General features: G+C 50.4%; 1 protein-coding gene across 2 annotated transcripts in view; it reads left to right on the top strand.

Annotated features, from left to right (window-relative positions):
• Positions 1-25,536, top strand: part of PLS3 (plastin 3) — a 51,880-nt gene that overhangs the window by 14,259 nt on the left and 12,085 nt on the right. Inside the window, exons 1-3 of one of the 2 annotated variants that reach the window (XM_067303984.1) lie at positions 6,649-6,728; positions 16,497-16,583; positions 23,600-23,763. In XM_067303984.1, coding sequence (XP_067160085.1) covers positions 16,517-16,583; positions 23,600-23,763 — 231 coding nt within the window. In that variant the 5' untranslated portion in view covers positions 6,649-6,728; positions 16,497-16,516. Of the gene's footprint in view, positions 1-6,648; positions 6,729-16,496; positions 16,584-23,599; positions 23,764-25,536 lie in introns of those variants that run through there. The other variant, XM_067303983.1, reaches the window with a different exon arrangement.

Below are 25,536 nucleotides of genomic sequence, written 5' to 3' on the forward strand. Positions count from 1 at the left end.
TAAATTCATAAAGCATTAAACTTTACAGCAGCACACTTGCTGCTTGCACATACAGTGCAAATAATCTCATCTTTCTAAGCATCTGCAAAGAATGCTGTGGCCGTAGGAGCAGCACAGTTATACTCTCAGGCAGACCCAGCCTGCAGAAGTTTTCCTGCTGGGGTCTGGCATAAAAGGAGCAGTTCTGGGGGAAGCTAACAAATCCAGCTCCAAGCAGAATACTAGGAAAAGCTTCAAGGTCTCTTGAGATGAGATCTGTGGCTAGTCCAACACAGCTGAACTAATAGGCCCACTTGCACAACACTAAGAGCCATGTGCCAAAATCTTAATATCCTGTGGCTCTTGGCTACCTCCAGCACCTGGCAGGACTTGTGGGTGTGGTACCAGGGACTCCTTAATGACCTTCTTGCTGGGTTGCACCTGGGAGTGCTCCTCAGGATGACCCTGGGACTCCACCTTCATGGCTTGCCTTGATTTCCCCAAGAGCAAAACCTCCTTCCCGGTAGCAGGAAGTCACTCCGCGGATGCGTTGAGTGGGACTGAAGAGCCACCCAGTGGTTGTGTCCCACAACCTCTCGCGACCAGCCCGTATCGTTCCGCAGGATACTGGTCTGGGCAGTGGTCAACAGCTGGCTAAATGTCTATTTGCTGGTCCGAGCAGCCTGTAGCTGCGGTGGTATCATCTCTCCTTGCGTATAGGTGGAAGATGTTATTAAGCAGTTCCTGACCTCTGGTTCGGCATAATTGCCAGTGCTGCCGCAGTCGAGATTTATTTTGAGAGCCACATCCTTTTTGCTGTTGTAATCTTATTTTGAAGATTACAGCAATTTACTTTCTGCTTAGTAATCTAATAGGCTGCTTCTGTAGTCAAGTCACTGATGGTGTTTGGCATTGGAGATGACTCTTGTTTGCTGTTGACTTTCTAAATCAACGCTAGGTACCGTATTTGGCTTTGGCAACCGTATTTGTGTTTTAGTATTTGAAAAGTGAGTCTCCTCAGTGGAAAAGACTGGCTGAAAACCTTGCAGACCTGTTGCTGCTGCTCAAACTGCAGAATATTTCTTGATGGGAGAGTGAAAAAGCTTACAACATGGACTTGTATGAAAACCGCCCGTGGGCAAGTCTGTACTCCTCTAATTCGTATTGTGGTACAACCTGCAGTAAGACTGTTTCTCAGTATCCTTTAAAACTTTATTTCTTTAATTTTGCTGGATGTTAAAAGACCTTAATATTACAGCAGTATGCTTGTATTAATTTTTGAACCTTTTGCAAATTAATCTGCATTAATCTGAAGTTTATTCCCCCAGGATGCAGATGCCGGCATCTGTATCCTCAGGGAACAACCGTGCGCCTCTCTGCCTGTTTCGAGCCTCGCCAGCCTTCGTCTCGCTCCGTTGTAAGCGCCCAAAGAAAAGCTTTTCCCCTTGGCGCTGATTTAATTGCCGCGATGGGCATAAGGTGTGCTTTGCGCAAAGTCAGGGGCAGCTGTAAAACTGCCTCAAAACATTCCCTGCTCCGCGTCGCCTCCAGTTGACTCTGGTTTGGCTCAAAGAAGGTGCTGCGGGAAGGCTGGGAGAACATCCAGGGTCCCGGACAGGCTGCGACCTGCCGCGGGACTGACCCGAGCAAATCCCCCCGGAGCCGTGCGCCCCCGGAGCATCTTAGGTGTTGGCTTCGGTCCTGAGAAAGGCGGCGTATCTGACAGCTGCCTTTTTGGGGGAAAGTGCAGAAGTACTGGGAGCAAAAAGGAGTTCTCAGGTCATCTTAGTTTCTCTATCGGGGGGGAGGAAAAAAAAGCCCTGGACTCTGATCTCAAGGGAAAAACTTGTTCTTTTTTTCCCCCCCCGCAAAGTATCCCCTCTCCACACCCACCTTTGTGCCTTCAGAATTTAATAAAGCGGGTGACTCAGTACTAAATATAAAGCCCGTTTCCGGCGTCATCTGCCGGTGGCTCATTTCCTGCGGCTGACATCAGCGGAGCCTCCGATTTCCTTACGAAACGGCGAGGCGGGAGATGCCCCTGGCGCAGCGGGCCGGGCGTCCCAGCCGGCGGCTTGCTTCGGCGGCGGCTTGCTTCCCCGCTCCAAGCTGCAGGCGACGGCTCGGTGAATTCTTCCGCTGAGCTCCCTTGGAGCGCGGGGTAAATCGGGCGAGTCCTCCGCTCTGTCTGGCACTGTCGTGCTCTAGTTTGCAAACATTTTTTTTTTTAAGGAAGACTAAGTTTCAGCCCCTAATGCATATGCAAGCTTTTTTTTTTTTTCTTAATTAAATAAGCATGAACCTGACTAATGTCTTGCTTTCCTCCCGATGACAGGCTCTCTGAAAGAGCGGCTCGGAAAGCTTTTAAGGTGGAAATCTAGCAAGGACGGATCTTTTTTCTTTAAGACGACTGATAAATTGAGGAGTTAAGGTCAAAACTGCTTGCTCCTCCGTTGTCAAATCCTTCTTTGGCTGTTTACGCTGATGGAATGTGCTTTGCAGTCGGTCAGCAACACGGGATGAAGGCAAGAAGTGCAGAAAACCTCAATTTGTTTAAAAAAGCACAGAGGAGAGCGTGTCTATCCATCAATGCACAATTCCTGTTAAAAACCTTATCTTTAAAGGAGAATGTGGATGGGACTGGAGGAGGGGAGAGTCTGGCAGATGGTAAATGCCATAGCCAAGGATCTCAAGGTCCTGTATTGATCCTGGTCAAAAATGAGATCGTGATTGACCCCTCACCGTTGCTCTCTAAAGCCCTGGCTGGTAAAGCTGGGTGTTTTCTTTTGGGCAGAATAGACTATTTAGGTTACCTGGTGTCTGTTCCAACTAGTTATTCTTTTCTTTTGGCGGGGTGGGGAGGGGTGCTGTTGAAGGCTTGGTTGCACTGAACTGCCATTAAATAGTTAAAAAAAAAAATGCAAGAGGCTTATGTACAGTGCTGCAGGGCAGATGATCTAAGCTAAAAGGTTTGCCTTAAAAATGCTGGCATTTGTACTTCTAGCTTCTTGTTCCTCATCATCTTCTTCTCCACACAGCAGCAGTGACCCGCAGCGACTGCACGGGCCAGGTCTGGACTGGGGTGGGAGGTCGGACCGGCTTTGCTGCCGGAGCGGCGCGAGGGTGGCTGGGCTGGGACCTGGGTGCTGGGCGCCACCTCTGGGGCCACGGTCCTCCGTTGGCAGAGCGGTGCGGCAGGGATTGGGTTGGCTCCTGGATGTAGCCCAGCCCTCAGCGTGGGCTAGGGCTGGTGCGCCGTGCCAGGGACTTCTCCCTGTGGATTTCATCACTTATCTTGCACCGTGGCCAGTGTTAGCATGACATCTCTCGGCGCTGCTAACTAGGAGTAGGAAAGACTTCTTCTGCAGCGGGCAGGTAAGCTGGAGCCTGGAGTCCAGGAGGGGACAGTTGTCCTCTCCTGGATGGAGGGACTTGGTGCTAGGCTGGCAGAGCCATGGGGTCTCACCCGGAGGTAGATGAAGGCTGGGGCTTTTGGAGGGCTTTCAGTGATGCTTTCCTCCCTGTGCTGTCACAGAGGTGTCTGTTCTCCGGGGTGGTGAGAGGAGAGGGACGAGATGCCTCCTGGATTACCCTCTCTGCTCGCCCCCAAGGTAGCTGTTACAGCTGCCGCGGTTCTCGTTGGGTAACTTCTGGAGGGCAGGTGAGTATCCGTGGCCTCCCAGCGAAACTTGGCAGCAGGAGCCCGAGAGGAGACGCCTCCTTGTGCAACGACGTGCTTGAGGGATCCTGTCCCCAGGCATCAGTGCCTCCCCTCACCCGAATCTTGTTTTGCGAGCAGCTGGGTGGCACAACACCACCTGCTGCTAACGCTACGGCGGAGGCTCGGTGCCGCTGTCTTCCGCGGTCACGAGCCTTCGTTGCAATGTGCAATGATGTCTGTAGCTCTCCAGCTCCCTTTGGGACAGCCACTCTTCCGCGACACGTGCAGTGTGCTGTCAGCCAACCGGCCTCTGGGGCAGGGTAGGGAGGTCTTCATCCTAAACCTATTTTCTTGTTGCAGTGACTTAATTGTGAAAGGGAGCGGAGATGTGCAGTTTCCCCATTGGAGACTTGGCTGTTTCAGGGCTGGGTTGATTTTGCTGTGTCTCAGTTGGACCCTCTGACCTGGTTAGTGCACTCCGGTCCTGCTGGCAGGGACTAGGGAATGGCTGGCTCCTTATCTCTTACATATATATCCCTTACATCCCTATATTTATTCCATGCCTGCTTTTGCAGGTGCACAGGTAGCTTTGGCTTTATGCAGGAGACTAGATGCTTTTGCAGCATGGTGTTCGTGGAGTTGTCGCCTGGTCAGAGGAACTTCCTAGCGATAGTCGTCTTGTGCTTCCCTAAAAGGCTTTCTTGGAGAGGGAGGAAGAGGAAAATAAACCGGTATATCGAGGCGACTCTAAAACTCCTATTTTGGAAGCGGGCGGGGAGCCACGTTTGCCCAGGCGTGCTCTAGGAAGTGGGATGGGAGTGCCCGGGGAGCCGCGCATCCGCTGGCCGCCGCCGTCGCCGCGGCCCGGCTCGGCCGGTCACGGAGCATGACGCGCCCGCGAGCGGTGCTGGCACGGAGGAAATGCTATTTTAGGTTTGAGCGTAATTGCAAGTTGCACCAGCAATGCTGGGTTTGGAGATATTTGGAGAGCTAAGCGCTTCTAAAGCTGCTGAAGAGCTGGCTGTCGTTAATCCTCTTTTCCACGTGGGGAGAATGGGTGTTTCAGTGCTGCGCGGGCAGAACTTCTGCTTGCTCTCCTCGGCCGGGTGCTGCCGCGGGTCCGCGCTGCCTGGCAGCGGTGGTAGAGATGCCCTTTGCCTTTCTAGCTGTGGGAATTGCTGTTAGCTGTGTAAGCTGCAATGCTTTTACCTGGGAAAAGAAAAGAAGCGAACAAAGAGAGGTTCTGCAGACCCATGCGTTGGTGGCTTTTGGTTGTCCACCCCTGCTGCGGAGATCTTCCACCCGCAGACCTCCCGGGGCTGCTTTTCTTTCCCAGCAAGCAGAGGCAAGAGGAGGAGAGTTTTCTTCCCCCCCTAAAGCAGCTGTTGTCCCTGTAACAACTCTCACCTTGATATTCAGGTCTTGATAAAAGACGTTAGCTTGTGAGCTGGGCTTTTGCACGCCCTCCCCGAACCCAGTAGCCCCCCAAAGCCTTAGCGCCTCCTAAAATGCTGCTGCCAACTTACGGCACGAGAGTTTATGCTGTGTGACGTGCTTACAAGTAAAGGCAAAACAGCGGAGGGACTAAGGACTTTCTTAAACGTGCTTCTTCCATCTTGCCGCGTTTGCCGCAAGAATCTAGCTACGGCCTGGACTCGATGGCTGTCTCGGATGGGAGCAGCCGGACGGGGACTTGTTACACCCAACGCGATGCCGAAACTGGCTGCTGCTGTGAGTCAGAGCCGTGCCCGGGCTGCCCTCCCGAACCCCTCCTGGCGCACAGGCGACCCGAGTTTTTTGGAGTGTGCATGTGCTTTTTAAGCCAACTTCATTTCTTTTAAGCTACAGCTGCAGTTCTGGGCATAAAAAACATGGTTTTGGTTTTTGTTATATTTACCATCCCGAGGAAGCTGACAGGTTGTGGGTTTTGGTGTTTTTTCTCTTTTTTTTTTCTCTCTTTTTTTTTTTTTTTAATACCTCTTTTAAAACTGAACAGCTGGAACTAGATTTCTAGATGATGCCCAAGAAATGAGACCAGGTGATGACTCACTTTCCTGGCTGAGGTAATTAAAAAAGGGGGCAATGACTCAGTTCGAGTATTTTTAATTTTTAGGATGGTCATGGGTTCTCCAAATTCTTCACTAATTCACATGTATTTATTAGTAGGTGATATCCTCTCCTTTTAGTTACAGGAGGGCTCAAATGTCATGGACTTAATGAGGATAAAAACTTCAGAAATATGTAGTTATTGTCTGGAAATCCCGCTTCGCCCTGTTTGTGATTTATTCTGTTCCTGTGTATTGGAATAGAGGGTATCAGGAAAAAACGATGCCACATGCTGTTTCTTACTTAGGTCTTTCTGGTTGGTAGCAGATGTCTGTCCAGGTTTCCTCTGGCACAGAAGGGGTTAAGTGGAGAGGTGGTAAAACGTATTGCTGTATGGACCAGCTCTGAAATTAATATTCACCGTCCCTTCAGACCACATGACTTTGGGTTTTTTAAGGAATTTTGGGACAAAATAGTAGGCATTGTCCTGTTTCACGGCAGGCTGAGCCCGGTTAGGACTTCCTCGGTGTGATCCTCTGGTGTCTTTAAAGACGTTCATAAAATAATTGCATCAAATAAAATAAAAGTTCCACGTTGCCGCTCGCCTGGACAAATTGAGAGCTCTCAATGCAAAAGGTGTTTAATTTCTAACAATAAAGGTAAAACAGGGTGTGTGTTTTTTTTTTTTTAAAGGTGGTGGGGAATAGTTTGCTTTCCCCAAGGCTCTATGTGCCGCCGCCGCCGCCGAGCGGTGCAGGGCAGCAGCCCTTCCCCGCGCGTCCGCCCCGCTCCCAGCGCGCGGGATGCTTCGAGTCGCCCGTCCCGGAGCCGAGCCGTCGCCGGCGGCTCCTTCGCGCTGCCGTCTGGCCGGCCGCCGGTCTCGGCGCGCTCCCGTAGTGGGAGGGAACGGCGCGGGTGGCGGAGCGCCGCGCGGGGTGGGCGGCAGGAATGCTGGCTTTCCAGCTCGGCGCCCGCCGGGGCGGGAGAGACGCCGCTGCGCTCGCTGCGGGCCCGGAGTCGCCCTTCCCGCGGGAGGAGGAAGGTAAGGAGGGATGGCCGGTGCCGGCGGCTCGCGCTGGCGCTCCGCTCGCCCGGCGCTGCTCTTGCTCTGCTTTCTGGCCGCCTGCGCAAACGCGAGCGAGCGCCAGAGAGCTTCCCTGTAACTCGTCTTGCCTTTTTTTTTCTTTTTTCCCCCCCTTTATTTCTGCAAAATGCAGTGCTCTAGTTGATAGAAAAGAAAAAAAATAGCTCTAGCCCAAACGAACCGGTTCAGCTTGGGCTTTAAGCCGGATTTCAGCTGTGCAGCTGGTTAAATGAGCCGGTGCTCGCAGACAGCGCGAGAGCGGGCGCTGTGAGCGGCTCCGCGTCGCGGGGTATTTTGTTTTCGGAAGAAGTCCCTGGGTGTGTCTTCCCAGAAATCCCAGTCTGGGGCACGTCTTTCCCAATCTCGGCGTGCAGCAATCTTTTAAATAGCAGAACCACCTAAGCTTGCGGGTTGGAAATGTGAAATACCGAAGTGTTTGTCGTGCAGGAAGCACCAGGAGCTCTGAATGCTTTTGGGAAATGGTTGCACGCCGCTGGCTTTTGTGGCTCTCTGGCTTTTCGGGGGGGGGGGGTGTTGCTGGGAAAAGCTGTGCTCCGGCTGCTCGCTTGCTGTTCAGGTGGGAAATGGCACGAGTTTGTCTCCAAGCTGACAAGTTTATCCAGCCTGCCGCGTTTTACAGTGAAAGCTGGCTACGTTCGGTGCTACCAACCAGAACAGACCATCTCCAAGTGCTTTAGCAGCTGCTCTTGGCTAAAACACATTTATACGCCGAGGACTTCGGCGTACAAAGTCCTAGGGTGACGTGCTGTATCGTTTATGCCGAACAGCTTAGGCTGACGGGTTTGAAGTTGTTTGCCCCTAAAACAAATTTCATGGAGCTTCTTCGTGCAGTGATGTTGTTTATACTGAACGTGTTGCCCTGGGCTGTTGTGCACTTGTTTTACCCTGCATTTATCCTGCAAAGGGTCTGGCTTTAAGGAGCGGTTTCCTCGGCTGGAAGGACTCCCTCACCCCACCAAAATTCGGAGTAGGGACGAGGCCGTGTGCCGCTTGGCAGCGCGGAGGTGTAGTTAACCGCGACATCCGTCCTAGGGGCATCGGGCACTGGCTAAACCCAGGGAGGAGGAGGAGGAGGAGGAGGTAAAGCAGGTCGTAGGCACCCAGCGAGCGGCGCTGGGTGCATCTGGGTGATCCTGTCCAGCCTCAAAATCTGCTGATCAGGGTGCATTTTGCAGAGGTTGATGCTTGTCTAAAACCCGAGAATCGCCGTGTAGAGCTTCCCTGATCCCCTTAAGGGTGCGACTGGTGAGCTTGTTACTTTTGCTTCCTCTCTCCTCCCCGGAGTAAGGTAAATTATAGGGGAAAAGAGTGGGGGACACCCTGCTGGCAGGGTAAACCCCATTTCACTCCCCTGGCAACCTCCCGGAAGGGAAAGACAGCAGCTCACTGCTGCTCTTGCAGGCTTTTCCCCTTAATCTTGAAGATTGATGCTTCTGCTTTTGTTCAGGGTAGAAAGGGGCTTCACCATCTTCTCTAGAGAAAATAAGCGTTGAATTGACAGGGTTTCTTCTGCTTCCAAAAGCTGCCAGAACAACTATGCAGCAACACTGATTTACTGCTGTCCAGTGATACTTTCTTGCTCGGAATCAAGTTATTTTGATTTCTTTCCATTGTTTTTGAATACCTTCTAAGCAAGAACTCCAGCAGCAAAGAAAGGGCGGAAAAATATTTTTTTTCCTCCGTCTATCAGTAGCTCTTTCTAGCAAGAGATTTGTTAGATGAGTTCCTGGATTTGTTAGGTGAGTTCCTGTTTTTAAGAGACTTTTTAAACATCATTCCAATGTTTAAGGTATGGTTTATAGTTTTTAAGTGGTTCGTTTCTTATTTAAGAAAGCATTCATTGCCACGCTGCTCCCCCAGCGTTTATAATCAGCAGAAGAGGCAGCAGTCTCCAGGCTGCTGGAATTTCAGTCCCGGCCGTGCGATTTCGGGACAGCTCTGTTTGCTCTCAAGCTGATAAAACAGTCTGCAAAATCATTTGACCGCGGCTATATCTTGTGGAAAGGCTGTGCGAAACCACCCGAGCCGAACGAGCTGCTGAAACTCCCTGTCGTCCGCCCTTCGTGGATCGGCAGCGGCACGCCGGCTGCCCGGCTTGTGGGAGCTTGTTTGCTGGGACTGAATAAGTCGTGACTGTAACGTGATTTCATTTAGGAATCGGGTTGACTTCCCTGCCCGGGCGGGTGGGGAGCTTAACAGAATGAGTAACGCTGCTTGCTTTATCACGGCATGTTGAATATCGGTGACTTTACTTGCTAAGCAAAGAGAACGGAGCCTGTAGCCGCTGCTGTTGAGCCAGCGCATGGGAGGGACTCCCGGAGCGGGCAGCTTGGGGGCACGGGGGTCCTGGCTCGGGGATGGGGCTGCACGATGCTGGGAAGGGGAACGGCAAAAGCGGCCGCAGACGTGGAGATGCGAGTGGCCGCGGTGGCTTTTTGAGGGGGAGGAAAGTCCTTGGACTTGGGGAGCGGCATCCCGCGTGGTGCTCGGCGGGATGCATCCTGCACAGGGCTGGGGTTGAAGACAGGTTTGAACCGTGTGGCCTGGCCTTGACTCCTGCAAGGGCTTTTTTCAGCTGTGGCAGGCCAGAGTAGAGGCCGAGGTCCCCATCTCGCCCTCCTGAAGAGCTGGGCTTTTTTGGGGCTGAATGTTGGGAAATTGAGGGACACGTGTTTCAAGCATGTCTATGGAAACCCGCAGCTCCTGGCAAGTGGAGCCCAGTCCCTGCTGGGGGAAGGAGGTCTGCACTCATTCAGCCCTACAAGGCTCGCAGTGCCCCGCTCGCCCGGCTGGGAAGCAGTGAGCCTCTCCCCGGTCGCTCCGGGGTCCCATCACCAAACGAGGGATACCTTGTGTTGGGTTTTGGGCATGGGCAGGGAGAGGTGGGTCCTTTCAAGTCACTTCTGGTTTAGGAATGGAGTAGGCAGAAGGTTAATCCTCTGCTTTATTCGGGGGCTACAGGAGAATAAGGATTACTATGAGAATAAGAATTTCCTGAGAGGCTAGCTTGATTATTATTTTATTTATTTATTCTCCCTGTTCCAGAGCCAGGAATTTAAATGAAGCTTTATTTGGTGGACTACACAAGAATAAGAGTTACTATGAGAATAAGAATTTCTTGAGAGGCTAGCATGATTTCCCCCACCCCCTCCCCTGTGTCAGAGCTGGGAATTTAAATCAAGCTTTTTAAGTCTCGGTCCACTAGCTTGCATGAGACCACCCTTTTCTTTCCTCCTTTCTTGCACTTGGGTTTGAATTCTCTCTCTTATGAATTTTATTAGCTTATGGAAGTTTCAGGCAGAATGGGTTTTTGGTTCTTCCTCTCCAAAGGGATATTCAAGGAATCACCTGTTTCACGTTGTGATAGTTCGTTCATGGGGAATATTGCCATTCTCCAGCCAACGACGGGAACAAACTATCGAAATTCAGCAGCAAGTTAAACCGATCTAGCAGGTTATGGTCTTAAATGTGTGCAAATCCCAGAGCGGCTGCTCTGCTGAAAACAGAGATTTGCCGACGTGCTCCATTTAGGAGAAGTATTTGGCAAACAGGCTTTTGAGGACTGCTTTAGTGGTGTCTGTGGCCGTCTTTTACGTGGTTCGTGCTGTGCCCCGTCGGCTCCCGGCGCTTTGCAGATAACTGCGGCAGGATTTGCACAGCGGCTGTGCTGTAGCGGGAAGTTTGCGGCAGGACGCGAGCGTGCAAGCGCAGCCGGGGAGGTCTACGGGCGGCTGCTCTCCTCCTTGAAAACGAGCACTGCTGCTGCTTTGACTGTCTGACCCGCTTGGGTCCTGGTCCTCAGTGTCGGGAGTCCTTGGGGAAGAGTGTAGGTGTGTAGGAAGCATCCTGTGCTTCTCCATCCCATCTGAGGCCCAAGCCCGTTTTCAGGTTTCCATCAGTTCAGCCTCCCTGTAGAAAATGCGGGTTTGCGAGGCCCCAGCGTCGTGGTAGTAAGCCAGCATCCCTCTGCTTTTCTCCAAGGTTGTAGATTCCCCCGTGGTGTCCATCCAAGCAGCCTCTGATGCTCCATATCCTCCTTCTTCCTGTATCTACCTTGCACACAAATCCATGTACTTGAAGCCCCATGTACTATCACTTGACCAGCTTTCGCTCTTCTTAATGCTGTCCTGCAGGGCTTGGCGCTCCTGCGAGCTGGGCTTTTAATGAGGGGCCGGTTCCTATTCAATGCTGCGAGTTGGGATTTGTTGACCGATTTCAAGCTTTCCCGTGGGTGCAGGTTGCAGGTCGGTTTTGGGTGAAGGTGCTGAACGTGCCGACCGCGTGCTGGGTCTGGCTGCGTGGGGGAGTTTGAGGCACGTGAACTGGCTGCTGGGCCAGCAGTTGTCACAAAAGATTTAAAAGATGATCTGAGCTAGGGAATCTGGTGCCCTCCTGCAGGGAGAGACGCTTTGAGAAGCTTGCAAAAAGTGAAGGATCAGGTTGTCTGAGGCTGACCATGGACTTTGGGGCAGCAGTTATAGGAACAGCCTATGAATAGTGGTTTGCACCAGCTGTTTCCATGCAGTTGGACTCTGCCTCAGTGTAGGGTCTACAGGTCCACACTAGGCATCTACCAAACACTGCTCAGAAAAGTCTCTGGTGTCACTTCTGCCCGGATCCAGCTAGGAGAATTGCGGTTTTCGATCTGAACCTGCTGCAGGAAGGTGGATATCCCATGGAGACATGTCTCCAAATCCGGAGAGAGCTGCTGGCCAGCCAAGTGCAATGACTAACTCTGGGACACGTCCCTTCCCCTAATGAACTTGCCAGGCTTTTCCCTGGCAGTGGCAGTTAGCTGTGTAACAGCAGCAGCAAAAGCTCTCGGGCTGCTCCCGGGTGAGAACACGGAGCAGGGAGCACGTCTCTCCCAGCACAACTGCTTCAGGGATTTTCAGGAATACCAAGAAAACCTGGTGGTGGTAGTTTTGCCGGTTTAAAGGAGATGCTCGATCGGTTTGCGCTTAGTGGCCGTCAGTCCCTGAACTTCCCCGTCTCCCCCCAAAGCGGCATCTAGTAATTATCCTGGGGAGGACTCGCTGTCGGACCAAATCCGCGTGCTGTAAGTCTTGCTGTCGAGCTGAAGCTGCTGGGTGCAAATCCCTGAAGGCTTTGCTTGGGCTGGACCAGAGAAGGAGCCAGCTGGGTGCGCCCAATAGTGGGTGGTGCGCGTCTCCCGGCTGCAAATATTTCCAAGCATGGTGCTCCCCGAATTGGGAGGAGGAGGAGAATGGGCTGAGCCCTCAGATGCCTTGGGTGGATCCTATTTGAGGCGGATTGCAGGGATATTGCCCAAACGGGGCGTCGCTGCGGCACGTGCCCTAGGCGAGGGGGTCCCCGCGGGCACGCGCGGCGGGTGTGCGAGCTGCGGGGTGACCCGGCTCCTTGCTGCGCCGCTGGCTGATCCGAAAGGGAGGCGGCTCTTTGCTGGCTTAGCAAAGACATGCAGATTTTTAAAGTACTTCTAATTTCCTAATGCCGACTGACTTGCCCTCTCATGTCTGGAGCCCTTGTCATGAACAGACTATAAAACCACAAGTTCCCCTGAAAAGAGAAACATGTACTGAGTGAGTCATGGTTTCTAGACTAGCCCTATTGTGTTGTTTTTTTAAATATATATATATATATATATATAAAAAGATAGGGAAAGGTATATTAATACCTTTTTTTGTTGGCATTTTGACATGTCTCTGTTTGCCCGTTTAACAAGGTGCTGCTGTTAATCAGTGAGTTGTTGCGATATTAAACTGGGAGAGGTCAGAGAGTGATGGAGCTCGCTCGGAGCTCGCTCGGAGAGCAGCTTCTCCTGTTTGGACTGGGAGCGAATTCCAGCCGTGTTTCTGTTGGAAGTGCTCGACTCCCTGTCGGGAAATACTTGGTTGCCGTGCGTTTTTAAAATTGGATTAATCTGCCAGCTTTCAGGGTGATCTGCAGATGCCTGAATGCTATGTAGTTGGGGTTTGCTTTTGTTTTGGGGGTTTTGTGGGGGGGGTTTTAGTGGTTTTTTTTTTTTTTGGTGTTTTTTGGTGTGTTTTTTCCCTCCTGTTTGAGCAGCGCTTCTGGCCCCACAACCTGGCGGCAGAGACCCCGGCCTTTCCTCCGGGGGGGTCTGGCTGAAATGAGCACCAGGAAACGGGCTGGTTTTAGTAAATAGCTTTAGTTCACTTGTTCCTAGATGCTTATAAAGCCCCTGAAAAAGCAGGCGCCGAGAGGGCTTTGCTCGCGCTTATCCCTCATCCCCAGCTGCTTTACGGCTGTTAAAATACAGGGACGGCACCAGCTTTGTCACCTGCTGCTACTGCAGTTCTGTTGGGGAGCAAATAATCTCCCCCGATCTGGCGACTGCAGTGTGTTTGGAGGCCGTAAAACTTGTTCGCATAAAAACGGGATGCAGCCCCTATCTGGGAAGGCAGTCGATACTGGAAAACTGGATGCACGGCTCTTATCCGCAGCGAGAAGCGAAGCTTTTGCGGCACGGACCAGAATATGCTGTCCACCCGCTGCTGTCCCGCAAAGCCGCGTTGAAGTGTAAAGTGGCCTTTGCTTTCCTTCTTCGGGGCGCGGGAAGAAGGGGCAGCAAGCGCAGGACCTGCAGCGGGAACAGCTTCCTCGCACGTTGTGCCTGCGTGCATCGACCCGTCTGTCGCCAGGGTGCAAAATGGGTGCGGGACCACGTCGCTCCTCTCCGGGTCCTTCTTTCCCCTCTCGGAACCAGAGTTTGTCTCTGGCCGTCGCTGGCAGCCGGGCAGAGCTTTTGCTCCCGGTAGGAATAACCGTGATGCTGGAGCTGAGGTAGGTGTCCTGCGGGAGCGGGGTGGCCTGGGCAGCTGGCCGAGGGTGCTGGCGGCCGCTTCCCGATGCCGCGGGGGAACGCCGAGCTGGGGTTCGTTTCGGAGTCGCTGAGGTCGCTTCTCTACGCTGTGTCTCCCCGAGGGTGCTGAGTCTGTCTTATAGACTTGCTGACTGAGCTGACAAGCACAGGGGCTGGAATGTAATTTTTTTAAGTGGAGATGCACACAAATGGCTGCAGGACATGTCCAGAGCGTGCCGTTTCCCTGAAAAAGTCAAACAGCAGCTTTCTTAAAAGCTCTCGGCTTATAGGGGTGTTGGCTGCTCGTTATGGTGTTAAAGATGTTAGAGGCAGATACCAGCAAATTAAATCTCAATGAAGTGGTTAGATAATTCTGTTCTTGGAAATCCCTTTTTAAGGGAAGTCCTAATGGTTTGAAAGTGAAACAGGAAGAGTGAGGATTAGGAAAAAAGAAGTATTTGTGAAGGAGGGTCGACTGAATTTTCTTGCCTAGTAGCAGCCTATAGAAGAACCATTTTCTGCTCGTTAGAGCCAGGTGATGTGTCCTTGTGCCAGGCGTCACACTTGTGCTGCATGGGATCTTCTGAGTCTCCCTGCTTTGCTCCTTGCTGGAGGTCTCTTAGCTCTCCTGCCTGGCAGGTCCTGCAGCTTTTCTGCCGCTACACTGGCAATCACCAGCCAAAATCGCCTCTGCTCTCGATACCCAAGTGTTTCTGCCAGTGGTGAAATCAGCCTCCCGTAGCATGCACCAGGCTTGCTTACAGTTGACTTTCTTGCTAAGCAAACCCTCTGTTCCCTCAAAAAAACCCACCCAGGTTTTGGTGGCACGAAGGGAGTGGGCAACCACGGGAGCACTGAGGAGGAAGGAGCTGGTTCAGCTGCAGAAGCAGGTCCCGGTCAGGCAGACTGGGCATCCCGCGAGACAGGCAGTGTTGCACGCAGCATCCATGCATCTTGCAGGGAGCTGCATGGGAGCATTTCCTTGCATTGACCAGCCTAGCTTGTAATTTGTGGCATAGTATGAAAATCCACTACAGCACTTTTCTGCTCTGTCAATCCATCGCGGCTTTGCTGCGATTCCTCCCCCTGCCCTATTCTTGCAATATAAGTCCGATGATGAAGTTGGTTGGTCTTGCTGTCAGTGGCTCTGACTGACTGCTCGGCATCTGGTCCTGTCCGCGGGCAGCGTTGCGGAGGCTCGGGAGGTGGGGTCTGCTCTGCTTTCCTCCAACTCTGCAGTGATGCAACTTCTTGTTGACTGTCTGTGCTGCTAGCTCCTGTCTGCGCTGCTTTCCCAGGGTGCCACGCCTGTCTATCCGTTCTCCTCTCAAACAGCTTCATGCTTTCCAGACCAAATAATGCATTAAAGAAAATTAGTATTTTCAGCTACAGGCAAACTTTTGTTCTTAAACTAACAAGCGCTTGTGAAGACAGCTCAGAGCTTTAGGCAAAGGAGGCTTTCTAATCCGAGTATGGACATTCAGGAGGATGAGCCTTGGTTGTCATTCAAAACAGCAAGCTGGGCTGTTTGGGTCCTGCCTTCTGATGGTCTATGAACTTGAATTCACCGGTCCGTAAAGCTGAATTCATCCTTCATCCTCTTGCTTACAAAGGAATAGGCAAGCCATAGGCAGAGGAGGAAACCTTTAATTTCTCAGCTTATAGCAGCTGTAGCTAATGAAATGAAAGCTGGAAGATCTTGGGATGCAAATTTCATTTGAGGTTGAATTGAGCCTGCCCAGATCCCCGTTTGCAAAGACCCTGAGCTACAGGCTGGTTACGCCACCCTGTGTACTAGATGCTGGCTACATCAAGGCTGCAGAGGGCTGAGCCCCAGTCCTTTGAAAGCCACAATTCTGTCACCGCTGAATTTAGTTATTGGTGTCTACAACCTTGTTCATGGAAAGCCACTGCACGGGGGACATCCTGTCTGCATGTCCCATGGATCACCGATTTCTGTAGTTCGTGCTGACCAAAGTGCTGGCAGGCTCCTCGTGCTCTTGTGAGTGGTCTGGGGAAGAGGACGTAGGCAGGTCCCTGGGCCTTTGCCCATCCTTGTGGTGGTGGTGCCTCAGGGTGGCACCCACCCGGTGAAGTGACCCACCATGAAGCTCACACCTCATGAAGCAAGCCCCTCGTCCTCTCTGTTTCTTAAATGCCCCTGAAGCCGTGCTGATCTGATCGAAGTGGGGTTTCTGCGTGCTCCTGGTTTAAGCGAGCGCTCCGCGCTTGCTCACGGTGCTCCTGCCGTGTCTTGCTCGGGAGGGTGGACAGTGTATATAGCCTGTTGTTTGCGTGTCTTCCTGAGAGGCTGATTCTGGGAAATAGGTGGCTGTTTATTCAAGCGGTTTGCTAGTACAAAAACAAACTGCTTTTCTCTTTTTGCAAACAATATCGTGTATACCACTTCATGCGGAAAGGCCTTCTGCGGGTACTGGTGAGAACCCTCACCTTTTGTTTGGGGCAGCTGTGCTCCTCTCTAGGGGACGGGCATGCAGGCAGAGCTTTCAGCATCTATTGCATTAATACTTTAGATTTCTATTTTCTTCAAAGCTGGGGAAAATGTGAGTGTGGTGTAGTTTTTTTTTGTTTGTTTTTTATTTTTATTTTTTGACTTAGAACATACTTGTAGCAGGTACCTTAATGCGTGCAGAACAGCACAGCCTGTAAAATAAACACACAGAGCTAAATATTAACAAGGCTAATGGGATTTCTGACTTGGGAAACGCACTCCTTACCGTCTGCCGAGTTTCACATCTGTTTTCTTAGTGGAAAGATAAACGTGGCTTCAAGAAGTACAGTGACATTGGTGCTGACTGTTGCTATATTGCTGCTGAAAATCACATGTGTTTGAATGCAACTGGGTTTCACACAATGTCCTTTTTTTCCCTCTTTAGGTACTCCCTAAATTCATGAGATGGCCAACACCACCCAAATCTCCAAGGATGAGCTGGAGGAGCTCAAGGAGGCCTTTGCCAAAGTTGGTAAGTTGCCTGCAGTCCCGGCCAGCAGCAGGGAGGATACCTTGCCTTGGTGGTGCTGTGTTTGAAATGGGTTTCTCCTACCCTTGCGAGCAGCAGTGCCAGCAGGGTATGGGCAGTCTCCTGCTGGCCTCATCTTCCTCTCCCTGCCCAGGGGCCCCTCAGCAGCCTCGGCGCTGCTGGCTTGTCCCGTGTAGCCACAAGTAGAAGGAGGACATGGGCAGTGGGGCTGGTGGCTGTGCCTTGCTGCTCGGGAGTGGGCTTTGCTTGCTCCTCATGGGGAGGGTGGAAGAAGTATCCCCACGGGTGTTGTATTACTGTAGCCCAGGGAGCATTTCAGGGCTTGCACAGTTCTCAGGTCTGATGGTGGCTTGAAAATAGAAAGGCTCATTACACTCCGGCTTGGCAGCAGCCCAAGGGCGCTGGCAGACTGGCAAAGAGCCCTCTCCCATGTAATCATGTGGCTTTTTCGCCACCTGTCAGAGGCTCTGCCATCTCAGCAGGGCCCGGGACATGATGGCTCCTGCAGGATAAATATTCCTACTTGGAAGCTTTCCCTGAGCGTGCATCCGCTTCATCTCTGCTGGTTTTGGCAGTTTGGCCTAGCCTGGCAGATGGCGGACGGAGGTGCTCCGTTTCTGGTTTGTGCAGGTGCATTTGAGGCCCCGAGTTTGACAAGCAAAGCCTAATTAGCGGCTGCGTACCTGGCAGTTAAGGAGCGACTTGTGGTGGCAATAGAAATGCTTTGTGGCTGCTTGCATGTGCATTGCCCTCTGGTGGCTCCGTTTCTGTGCCAGCTGGTTCTCACCTCCGTAACAGCCAGCCTGGCTCCAAGGTTGCACATCCGCAGCAGCCCGGGCTGTGCCCCGTTGCCTCCGGCTCTGCCTTCCTGCTTGTTCCCCGTGCTGGCGTTTGCAGCCTCCCCATGGTAGGCTGGTTCAGGAAGCTTAAATGGGCAGAAGACTGACATCATGGATAAAATAATTTTCTGCTGGTTTAGTTTCCTGATATGGTCTGTTGGAGGAGCATAAAAATGCAAGGGAGGAGGTGGGACGGGAGGGAGTGATTGCTGCTGCACTGGTTGAGGTCAGTGCAGCAGCGAGGGAACCGCACCCAATGACTGGCACGGACCACAAATAAGTTGCATGAGTGATAGGATTGGCATGGATTAGTTTCCCTTATTGGACATTGCAATCGCTTAAGAATTGGCATTTGGCCACTGCGGAAGGCTGACCCCAGTTTCCTGCTCTTTGGGATATTCTTTATGCAGACTCCACTAATATTTCCAAGTGGGACATAAATCTTGAAACCTGAGCTAGTATCTGCAGTCTCTGTTTCGTGGACATGGTACGGTTTCTGCTAAAGCATGTTACAAATGTGAATCGGTAGTTGCCCCACATCTTTATTAACTGAACTGCCCTCTAGGTAGGGTAGGGTGTCTCTTAAGCTCCAGCTTGCTGTGAATTCATGATCTCCAGAGAGAAAAATGAATTTCAAAGGTAACTGATTCTCGTGAAGCAGTGCTGCGCATCAGTACTTGAAGCAGATTGCTTTGTAGGCAGCTCCCTGTTCTGCCTCGCTCTGCCCGCGGCTTTTCCAGCAGGTGGAAGTCAGATGAAGCCCAGGGAGACAAGGGACAATCTTAGTTCTTGCTTCTTGGTGTGGTTCTGAATACACGCAATAATAAGACTAGAATGTAGGCAGCCTATTCTGCCTCTGAATGACTTTAAAATGATTAACTTGGAAGGACTGTAGTGGCTTTTTGTCATTAGTGTGTGGGGAAATTATCACGATTAGGTTGGCTAGCTGCCTTTGCACTGGCAACAGACTGAGCAATCCAAGTCAAATAGTGACCGTCCTGGGAGACCAGCTCGTTCTGTTCAGGAGGTGGTCCCTGTTCAGTTATAAAAAATATAAAAGAAATGTCAAAACTTTGGTTGTCTTGAGACACGTGATGAGCCTTGCACATACCCACCGGTGTGGTGGGATCTGCTAGTCCTTCTTGCCTTCCTTCCGACTGTTTTGTGTGCTTTAGGCACAGTGCGGCCCACAAGCATTGCTGTGGGAGGACCCATGCTTGTCAAGAGCATCTTTAATGCTCTCATTCATTTTCCCCTTGCCTAAAGGAGAGCTGTCTTTGCCCAGGGATATATAACTGGTCGCTAATTGGGTGTCTAACCTTCACTGGGGACTTCTGGTGGTTCATCTAGCAAGTTGTTGCTCCAGATAGGAGCACTCTTGGTCCAACATCTGGGGTGAGCATTGCATGGATGGGACTTTGCAGGTGTATGTTGGACCAGCTCTTGTGTATGCTGCTGGACTGGTGGACCTAACTAGAGGCATCCCTCCAGCACTTGAGGGCTGTCAGGTGTGTTATCTTGTGCTCTGTCACCTCTTGCTGTCCATGTCTCTTGTAGGTCCCCATGCAACTGGTGTGTGGCTTTTCTGACAGCCAGCAAAAGGCAAGAGAGTCCCGTAGATTAGCTACTGCTTGTTAGAAGCTGTTCACAGGTGGGAAAACCATGGTTTAAGGTTAGTGCTAAAGTCAGCTATAGCTCAGACAAGCAACTCCCAGTATCCTTCAAACAGGTACTGCTGTTGGAAGTGATCCATGTGGTAAACAGTCATAGGAAAAAAAGCATTCCAACATCTGAAAAAAGTAATTAAGCAGGGAACAATAACCGTCGAGGCTTTGAATGACCTACATGTTAGCGGGGAAAGAGCAGGTTGCTCCAAAACTCAGCTAGTCTGTGAATTTGGTCTGCAGAACTGGTGTGTGTGTGCTGTACGTCTCTGTACGTGCTTGGACAAGCAGTGGCACTTCACAGAGGAGGCAGGCAGAACAAAATCTGCAAACTTGCTCTGCTTATTTGTTTTCCTTCTCCCCAATTGTAATAGCAGAGATAAACATCTCTGAAAACACTCAGTACCTAAAATCATAGCCTGGTTGAACACTTTGTTCGCTGCTGCAAGGTGGTAAAACAATGCTCTAAAATGTTAGCTTAAGGCAAATAGGGATCTGTGATCCTGCTAGTGTGTCCCGCTGAGAGCATATATCCTTAAAAGGAAATGTGTGGGTTACTTTCCCCTCTTGCATCCTGTTATTTAAGCTATTTTAAGTGCTTGTCTGGAGGAAGCTGAGCCAGAGCTGAGGCAGCTTTTGGGTTTTGTTTATTGTGGCTTTGCTGCGCCACCTGCATATGGGCAGAAGATGGTGCCATATATCACTGCAGTGACCTTTTTGCAGGTTTAGTGTGCTGGCGTGCATGCATCTTTCAGGAGACGTAGGAAACTTTAGATGTGCTGTAGTTTCCTTTCCATCGGGCAGATTATAATGAGTCCAGGCTGTAGCTTGTCTGTTAAAACAATTTTGCCTTCTTCCATTAGTAATTCTGGGTCTTATGCCTAAGGATTTCTTTTGGGATAGCCTCTGTTTTGACAGCCTCTTCAACTGCTGAATACCACTTCAGGGTTAGTTATTGAGGGGGATTTTAGACCGTCTTCTGGCTCAAGCCTGACCTTGGTGCAGGACATCCATCAAGGCTACCGTATGGTGGACCTACAGGGATGCTGAAATCGATTATAAAACTTGCTGGTGTTGCAAAGGTGACAATTTTTTTTTTCCTCCCAATGCTGCTACCTTGGATATTTGACTGCGATGCTGGAGGAAACGGAGACAGACGCCAGGAAAACAGCTACCCTTTAGGATAGGGGTTAGGTCTATCTGTCGCTCTTCCAGGGCTATCACATGAAGGCCTCTGGACCACGCACAGTCAATCACTAGCTAAGGTTACTATGCTGTGTCTGCTACCAAGCCAAAAACACGGGGCAGCCTATCCATCAGGCTTGAACGCTTAAATCTGCCCTCCTGCTCCTACGCTGTTAAAACTTAAAATGAGGGTGTCTGCAAAACACCATGTTACTGCAAAACCGGTAACGTGGTGTGGGGTCTTGCAGCGGAGCCAGCAGACCTGTCTGGCTCATAAATCCCGCTCCCAAAGTGGCCGTCACATGGCTACCCTTTTAAGCTGCGAAGTAAATCAGTGGTAGCGTTTTCTCAGGATGCTGCAAAAGAGCAAGTCTTACAGCTGGGAGTTTGGGCTGCAGTTAAGAGTTGGCAGCGGTACAACAGAAGTAGTGCTAGGATAAGATATTTAAATAACTTGCTCCAGCAGTCCTTTCACTTCTTATCACGCGCAGCTTCACAGCACTGCTTCCTATCTTGCTATCAGCATAAAGCTTTGCCGAAAGTCAGTTCGACTTAAGTCCTGAGATTCAAAGATTTTGAGTGAGTTAAGGTGCAATCTTCAGCCATAAGTGTCCTTCAAACTCAATTATGGGCCAACTGTCCGAGTCCAGGAGAGGTGCTGTGGGCAGCCGGGGTCAAGCCGAGGCTCTTCAGGCTGCACAGCCGCTAAATTTTTTTCCCCGTGAGCAGCGGGAAAGGTTTTCTGAGTGAGGCCTGGCCTGAAGACTGGAAAGATGCTACGTTGTAGGGTGGGATGAACCCTCAGAACGGGCAGATATTTGCCCAGACTGCAGCAAAATCCTGATCTCTGACCCGCAAGCCAGGCTTGTGTTTAGGCAGAGATTAGCTCTGCTCAGCTGTTGGATACAACATATATTTTGAAGCCTTAGCATGTCCTTCTGCCTCCTTTGCAGGAATGCCTACTAACATTTGGGTAGAAGTTGAACTTAATTTTTTTTTTTTAAGTGGTGGATTCACTGGGTCAAGTGGTGAACAGGCGTTTCTGGATTTACCCGCTGTATTTGGCAGCGTGGCAAAAGATTGTGGTTGGGTCAGCTGAGCAGAGGCTAAAGCGATGGGTGGTGGCTTTGGGCATACTGAAGGGGAAACTAAAGTTGTATTTCAGGTCCATGGGCCTTGTAGATGAGCAAATCCCTTCTTTGTCTTGATATATATAATTTTTTTTCTTTCTTTCTTTCTTCTCTCCCCTCTGGCTGTAAGACAGGGAAAAGATGCATATTATGGAACTAGGTTTTGTACTAAAAAAACTGTAATGGAAGAAGCTGTGATTTATCTACAGGGGAAATAGTTTGCTGATGACATCTCAGACTGGTCTGTTTAATAAAGCTTGCTTTGTAAGCTTGTATTTTTCTGGAATAAAATTCTAAAACTGAAGGCCAGACAGCAGCCTGTTGCTATCATTAATCGTTGGCCCAAACCACTTTTTCATCAGTATTACTGTAAACACTGCCATTTCATAAAGAAATTTAATGTAGTTAGTAATCCCCTGGGCACGGTGCTCTTCACTAGTATGAGCCCCAAGACAAGGGTGCTGGAGGGGAGCGCAGGTTTATTCTGCATTGCCTTGGATGCTGGCCACTAACTGTTTCCATTTCGCTTTCTTGCGAACTTATGAAAGCAATTTTAAAATCCCATACGGATCTGGAAAATAAAGCGGCTTGGAGCGGTGGCGAGAACAAGCCGTTTGCCAGAATGTTGTTGTGAAATAAAACTTGAAAACCACTGCTGACACCTCGTTAAAAAGAAGTTGACTTTCCAGACTCGCGAGCGAAGCCGGCTTCTGCTCTGTCCTGATAGTTCTCTTTATTCCTCCGAGCGACCCCGGTGGCGGCGGCGGTGCGGGGTCCCTTCTGAACCAGGCCAAACGCGGCCGGGCGGCCGGCCGTCCTCGCCGGCTGCAGCGAGCTGTGGACTCTGACGGTGTCTGGGGAATAGAAGATGATGCCTGAGCAGAATGTAATTTTACAGCCTTAGGGAGAAGCTGCTGCTGTATAAATCGGGGAAACGTGTCCTCCCCGCGTAGGGCAGGGGCAGGGTGCTTGCCGAGCGGAGCTGCCCGCGTTGCAGCAGGACCACGTGGGCTGGTTTTGCAGCCCGGCTGCGCTGGCGGAGCGGACTGGGTGCACAGCCGCCGCTCCGGCGAGCTCTGGGGGACGGGACGGAGGTGGCACGGCCGCTTAAATGCAGAGACTGCTTTCGTTTAGGAGCCTTAAAGGACTTGGCTGATGTTTTCAGTGCAGACGCCGCATCGACTTTGCCCAGCCTGTGGTCAAATGACTGTCGTAGGCAGAGGAGGTGGAGACTTGGCATCTCCCATCAAGTTCAATTCCCATCAGCAGCCGTAATCCCAGCTGGGCATCTCCCCTCATCCGGGGTGGGCAGGAGATGGCTGCTCGGGCACCGAATTAAATCCCCTGGGCTGTCTGTGCCACTAGAGCAGGACGTGCCTGTAGGCAATAAAGTCTTGCTAGGCACACAGTGCTGCTGGGTCTCAGTGGTTAACTGTCAAAGCAAATGTCGTTGCAGAGCGTTTTGGGGCAGTATTAAAATATCTGGCAGCAATTTTGTCGGTAGTAAACGGCTAACATCATGATTGACGTGATTTAAAAAATGTAAATGCAGAGCTGAGTTGGTGTTTTTCATTCAGAATGCAAAAAGCGCTGTTTCATTACTTCCTATATTTAACCTGCAAAGCCAGCTGTGGTGCAGTTAGATGTAAAAAGTAATGTATGTATGAAGAAGTATAAATGCAGAAAGAGTTGTAAAATAATGAAGATAAAACACAGATGCTGTTTCTTGCAAAGTTTTTGCACCAGGCTTGGTTGCGTGCACCAAGAGCCATCCTGCTCGGCTCCACTTCGAAGCTGCTGTTGCAGCAAGCCGGGGAGATCTCATGGCTTTTGCTGATCCCTCTCCAAGGAAGCATTACTGCGTATTTAGTTCATGCCCTTGGCATTTGATTCCTGGCTTATTCTGCATGGTATCCATTGGGTAGTGTGCTTTGGTGGACTTGTCTCCAGCGTGGGTGTCCCACTCTAGACCTTCGAGCGCGTCCCTATTCTGCCCAGATCTTGCTCGCAGTGAGGAGCGATGGTCCATGTGACGTGGCTCCGAGACGGGCAGTGCGTGTTGCTCCATAAAGCCTGTTTGAGCATGAGGGACCATGTTTCCACCTCGCTGTCTGGGGTTCGTTCTTCCAGGTGATGGGACCATTGCTAAAGGCCCTTCTCCTGTTCCTTCTCCTCCTCAGACCTCAACAGCAATGGGTTCATCTGCGACTACGAGTTGCACGAGCTCTTCAAGGAAGCCAACCTGCCTCTCCCTGGGTACAAAGTGAGAGAGATCATCCAGAAGCTCATGATCGACAGTGACAAGAATAAAGACGGGAAGATTAGCTTTGAAGAGTTTGTCTATGTAAGTGGTATTTCTGAATTTCCAGTGGTCTGGTTGTGCTGTACCTCCTGGCTGGCAGGTAGAAGGCCCCGGTTGGGGCGGGGGGGAAGGAGGGGTCGGTTTTAGGCCCAGCTAAGAAAAGGGGTTGAACCTGGCTCCTCGGCCACTCACCCTCATCCTAATTGATTGCTTTTGAGGATTTGCTGTGTAAAAATCAGCTCTTTGACAGACCTCTGCATGTAACCAACCTTTTGCCCTGTCATTGCCAGCCCTTAGGTCTGGGCAGAGGGGACTTTTTTTTTTTTTTTTTTTTTTTAAAAAAACCTCCAAATTTTCTTCCACATGCTTTTCTTATGTGAAGTCTGTTGGAGGCTGAAAGTCCATTTCCATGTGGGGGGACAACTGGAAAAAAGACTTTCAGTTCTCCAGACTTATGCTATTGACTGCAAGCTTCTCAGTTTTTCCAGGCACTCGGATGAATGCTTGTTTTCCCAATGAAAGCAGTATGAGTATAATTTCCTTTCTCAATTTCATGGGACTACAAGTATTTGTTAAAGATTTGAGAGGTCATTTCAAGGTACACTTGGAGATTACTCCTAGATGCTTATTTAGGAAAATTCAAGTCCATTTGTTGCCTATAAAAGGAAGAACAGTAGTAAGGAAGTGGAAGAAGCTGGAAGGTGGATCTAACCTTCGACGTTTTCCTTTAGAAATAAGTCAGAAAGTTTTTTTTTCCTTTTTTTTTTCTTTTTTTAATAAAACCTTAACATTTCCAAGAGCCTCCCTTCATCCTTTTCATGCTCTGATGACTGAATGTTGGAAGAGTAATAGCATAAAACTGTGCAGTGCATTTAGGGAACTATTTTCATGTCAACTACTTCTCTTGATATTTAATTTAGCTTCACCTTTTTCTGTTCCTTAATTGTTTTCAGACCCTCTGAACTTTTGAGTTCGGAGTCAACTAGTAAGTTGGAGTTTGTTTGCAGTTTGTGAACACTTGCATGCTGGGTGCATGTTTCAGCTGTTGGTTTGAACTGGTCTGTACCTCTCACTTGCACTAGGGAGAAAGTAAAAATCCCTTCTGTCACACTTTATGGTAGCGATGGTCAAGTAAACCTGAAATATCCTACAGACAGCTAAATTACACAGTAGAAACCATGACTAGTTGTACGATTTTATAAACAGAACTGCTGCTATTTTCTCACTGAGTTTTTTTGCTGGGCTTCATGGTATGAAGGATGACATGGACCGAGTTGAGGCTGGTCAAGGGAGTTAGTAGTACCTCAGCTTGAAAGCACATATTTTCAAAGAGGTTACGCAGTGCCAGTATGGTAGTCCAGCAAAGGTTAAAATAAATGAAACTTTCTGTGCTAAAGCATCTCTTTTGCCCCAAAGCGTGAGGGCAGTTAGTCCATCAGTCCCAGTGTGCTGTTGTGAACAGCCTTACCTGAAGCATTTACTGCTACAGATTAGGAGATTAGGTCGTTACATGCTTAAAGAGAATCAGTTTTTGTCTCTGGTGGTCATGGGCAGTCTTCTGTGTGAACTAAAGTCACATTCACGTGAGCATCTGGCTTTCACAGAAACATTGAAATTGCACAACAGCTTAGGAACGAGGTTCCTCTGGAAGCTGCTGCATGTGTACCTGCTCTCGTACTGCAAAGTTCTCACGTTTTTCTGGTGGTACTTGAAAGGTAAATGTGTGCAAGTGACTTTGTACCCCATGCTTTTGTTTCAGGAGGTGCTTGCAATATTTGACTTGTTGGAGAGAGTGGGACAGCTCTCTGCCCCCAC

Source organism: Apteryx mantelli, chromosome 13, assembly GCF_036417845.1.
Source record: "Apteryx mantelli isolate bAptMan1 chromosome 13, bAptMan1.hap1, whole genome shotgun sequence".
Lineage (NCBI taxonomy): Eukaryota > Metazoa > Chordata > Aves > Apterygiformes > Apterygidae > Apteryx > Apteryx mantelli.